General features: G+C 32.5%; 1 protein-coding gene across 1 annotated transcript; it reads right to left on the bottom strand.

Moving 5' to 3' along the window:
* Nucleotides 1-1,002: 1,002 nt before the first annotated feature.
* Nucleotides 1,003-3,540, bottom strand: LOC112198750 (zinc finger MYM-type protein 1-like). Its single transcript, XM_024339867.1, has one exon. It carries the CDS (start codon nt 3,538-3,540, stop codon nt 1,003-1,005), a length of 2,538 nt encoding a protein of 845 aa, XP_024195635.1.
* Nucleotides 3,541-4,039: the final 499 nt, after the last annotated feature.

The raw sequence follows: 4,039 nt of genomic DNA, 5'->3' as shown, positions 1-4,039 counted from the left end.
ACCAAATTCCAATAATTTTCCAACCTCTAGACCAAAGATTTCAAAAAGTTTATCAAAGTTTCCTCTTAAAAAAAAAAAAAAAAAAGGTCTATCAAAGCACAAAGAAGTTTGTCCTTTATCATCTCTCTTTCTTAATTTTTTGCCTTTATTCTAATCTTTTATGATATCAACCTTTTTTGATACCCAACATGTTCATTGTAGTTGTTGAATGTGAATTTTTTTTTTTTTCCAGTTGTGATACTTCGAACCTTAATAGCAATAAAAATGATTAATGAAACCCTAAAACTCAAATATTGTGGTCTACACCAAAGACCTTGAACCATACTAAATTTTATCTTATTAATTAATTATTCTCATTAATTTGAATTTATATTATGGTTCAAAAAAAGGTTGAACAATTGAATTTCAATTGATTGATTATAGATTAAGACATTGACCAATATTGCTACAATATTTGTTAATCGGCGAAAACAAAATTGATGAGAATAATTAACATAAACATCAAGTGATCTATATTGTATATTTATGTTGTTGGGAGATTAGGAATGAGAACAAACTCGCTAGACAGACTAACAATCGTTTATTTGAGTCAATTTCTATTATAAGATACTTGAGCATTGAAGAGACAACGAGTTATTATTTTGTTTGTGTTTGGGATGCATTTGTTTTATTTTTTTTGTCTTTTGTTTTTGTTTTTTTTATATATTTTGTACATCCTAGGAAATATGTAGAAGTTATTCATAATAAAGTATATAGATTTTCATGAATCGATAAAAGTCTGTTGCTAAAATCAATGGTTTTAAGAAATCCATAACAGTCTATCAACTTTCTAAAGAGTCTGTGGACTTTTCAAAAAGTCTGTCATTTAAAAAAAGTCTGTACAAATCCAAATACAATACACCCCCCGAACTAAACAAAATAAAACTAAAGCTAAAAAGGTCGACAAGAAGCTATATTTGGAGATCATCATACATCACACGCTCTCTTGAAGACATCAAATGATTACTTAAATACCACTTGCCTTGCAGTTTTGGAGGCAAACGTAGTAATTATGTTTGCATAATCAAGTTTTTCAACCACTTTTTTCTCAATTGATAACATAGCCAATCCATTCAATCTTTCTTGTGACATAGTTGATCGAAGATAAGTCTTGATCAACTTCAACTTGGAGAAGCTTCTTTCTGCAGATGCAACTGTAACTTGTATAGTCAACAAAATTCTGTAAGCAACATAAGCATTCGGAAAACAACCATCCATCTTCTTCAAATAATTCAGCACATCAATTGCTCTTCTTGTGTCTCTTGGTAAAGAGCACTTCAAGATTTTTAACTCCAAAAATAAATCATATCCATCAATATCTGAATGGCTATTATGTGTCAAGGAATTTTCAAGATTGTCACAGGACATCATCAAGCTATGATCATTAGCAGACTTTAACCTCTCCAAACTAAACAAAAACCCAAAGATTTCTTCATATTTTTGAAATTGTTCGAACCGAGTTTGAAGTGAAGAACGGGCTTGATCAATTATAAAGAGGAAGTAATTAACTCTAAAAGATTCTTCAGATGATTGCATTACCTCATCACTGCCACTGTCATCAAACTGCTTCTTTCTTCGAATGATGCGTTTTTCTCGGAATACAGCTTCAATTCCCAATTCACTTGCCATTTGTTTAGCTTCATCCATTGCCATATCAAGTCCGGATTCTCTATACTCTTCAAGAAACAAAATAAGTCCTTTTAATTCTTTAAGAGCAGCATCAATATCCATGTTTTCAGCTTGAAGAAATTTACTCACAGTGTTGATCGCATATAGCAATTGATACCAAATTACCATGCCAAGCAAGAACTCAAAGTTCTCAAGTTCATGTGTTACTAAGGACTCAGCTTCACTCTTTGTTTTCGGATCTTCACTAGTATTTGCCAAGTCAACTAAAGCATCTCTTATTTGTGAAGTCTGCTCTTTTATAGGTTTGACACTTTCGACATGACCTTCCCAGCGTGTTTGTGACAATGGCTTAACTGTCAAACCTTCCACATGATCTTTGAAAATCTTCCAACGCTTGGTAGAAGAAGAGAACAATGTATAGATGCGTTGTATCACTCCAAAAAATGACATAGCTTTAGGACAACAATTCGCCATATCACATAATGCCAGATTAAGACTATGACAACCACACGGAGTATAAAAAGCTCTGGGATTTATTTCAAGTAACCTGCTCTGTACACCTTTATGTCTCCCTCTCATATTAGATCCGTTGTCATACCCTTGACCTCTTATATCATCAATATCAAGTTCAAGATTGCTTAACACATTTTTAAGCTCGGTAAAAAGTCCATGCCCTGATGTGTCATCTACCTTCAAAAATTGTATCCAATATTCTTCTACCACTGCAGAGTTTGCTGAATCATCTACACATCTTATCACAAGAGACATTTGCTCCTCGTGACTCGCATCTGGAGTACAATCTAGTATAACTGAAAAATATTTTGCTTGTTTAACTTTTGTAACAATTGAACTTCTCACGTCATTTGCCAACATCTGTATCAATTCATTTTGAATTTTGGGACCAAGATATGTATAATGGATCAGACGTGCTTGACTACACCGAATGTGCTCTTCCATTATTGGATCAAACTCAACAATCATTTCAATCATTTGCAAAAAGTGACCATTGTTTTCAACATAAAGCTTCTCACAATCTCCTCGAAATGCCAAGTTATTTTTGGCAAGTCTTTGCACCACAGCAATTATCCTCTTTAACACTTGTCTCCAATGTTCTCTTTCTTTGTTGATTTCTACTTGCAAGCTTTCATCAATTGTCTTATTTTTTTGCAGTCTTCTTTCCAATTCAATCCAACTTGTCATACAACTTATGTGCTCCTTACTAGCTTCATGATTTCTAAGACTCCGAGACAAATTATGCCAATCTTTGTATCCTTCATTAGCCAATTGGCCAATTAGAGTCATAGTTCTTTGTGTCTTGAACAATTTGCAACAAAAGCAAAAAATCTTGTCTAAAGAAATAGAATATACTAGCCATCTTCTATCACTTTTCTCTCCATTTGGCAACAACCGCTTATAATGTGATGAATCAAAATGTCTACCAGAACTATCTTTGGGAAACAACTCAACACCATGATCTCTTTTTGGACCCCTTTCAACTAAGAAGTCCCTAATATTTTGATCAATTTTATCCCAATTTCCTGGATCATCAATATTCAAAGGAAAGCAGCTCTCTTGATATAAATCTTCATGTTGAACATCTTCAATCATATTGACATCATCTTCCTCATTCTCAGGCTGCTTCGGGTCTTCAACCTCAATATCATTTAATTCATTCACATTGGCAGGTTGAACAACTTCTTCATTCTCATTCTCATTCATAGATTGATCATGTTGTTCATTGGCATGGTCATTCTGATTCTCTTCCCCCTTCGCTTTTTTATTGCTAGTAAAGTACTTATCAATATCTCTAGCTTGACTTTGAATTAATGCTTCTTCTCTCTGTTTCTTCTTTCTTTTTTTAGCTCCAGACATATATTTAGGAGGCATGATAACAAAGTTGAATGCAACCCAAGACCGAGAAACTGATTATTGAGAATAGTGAATTCCTCTTATGTAATACACTCTCTATATATAGGATCACCAAAAGACTTATTATAGAAATAGGATTACCAAACCTTGATGTTGTAGTAATCCTATTAGAATAAATATTCTAGTAATCCTATTTACATTATGAATCCCATTTATACAATAAATCTCTTACTTAGGCAGTTAGGCTTCTACCCCGTGTGTTTTTTTTTTCTTGAATTAAAACCTTTCTTCTTCTTCTTTTTTTGTACAACTTTAGAGTATTAATTAATGGGTGTACCCCATTTTCTTTCTTTTACGTCTGGGTGTACATAGACTTTAACATTATATATTATATTATATATTTCAAGCCTTCTCAAAAAAATAATATATGTCAAGCATTATATAAATATATATGTCAAAAAAATAATATATGTCAAGCATTATATAAATCTCTTATATATGT

The sequence above is a fragment of the Rosa chinensis genome, chromosome 4 (genome assembly GCF_002994745.2).
Source record: "Rosa chinensis cultivar Old Blush chromosome 4, RchiOBHm-V2, whole genome shotgun sequence".
In the NCBI taxonomy this organism is placed as follows: domain Eukaryota; kingdom Viridiplantae; phylum Streptophyta; class Magnoliopsida; order Rosales; family Rosaceae; genus Rosa; species Rosa chinensis.
Note: the sequence above shows the minus strand (reverse complement) of the source record. Positions and strands in the feature narration are given on the sequence as shown.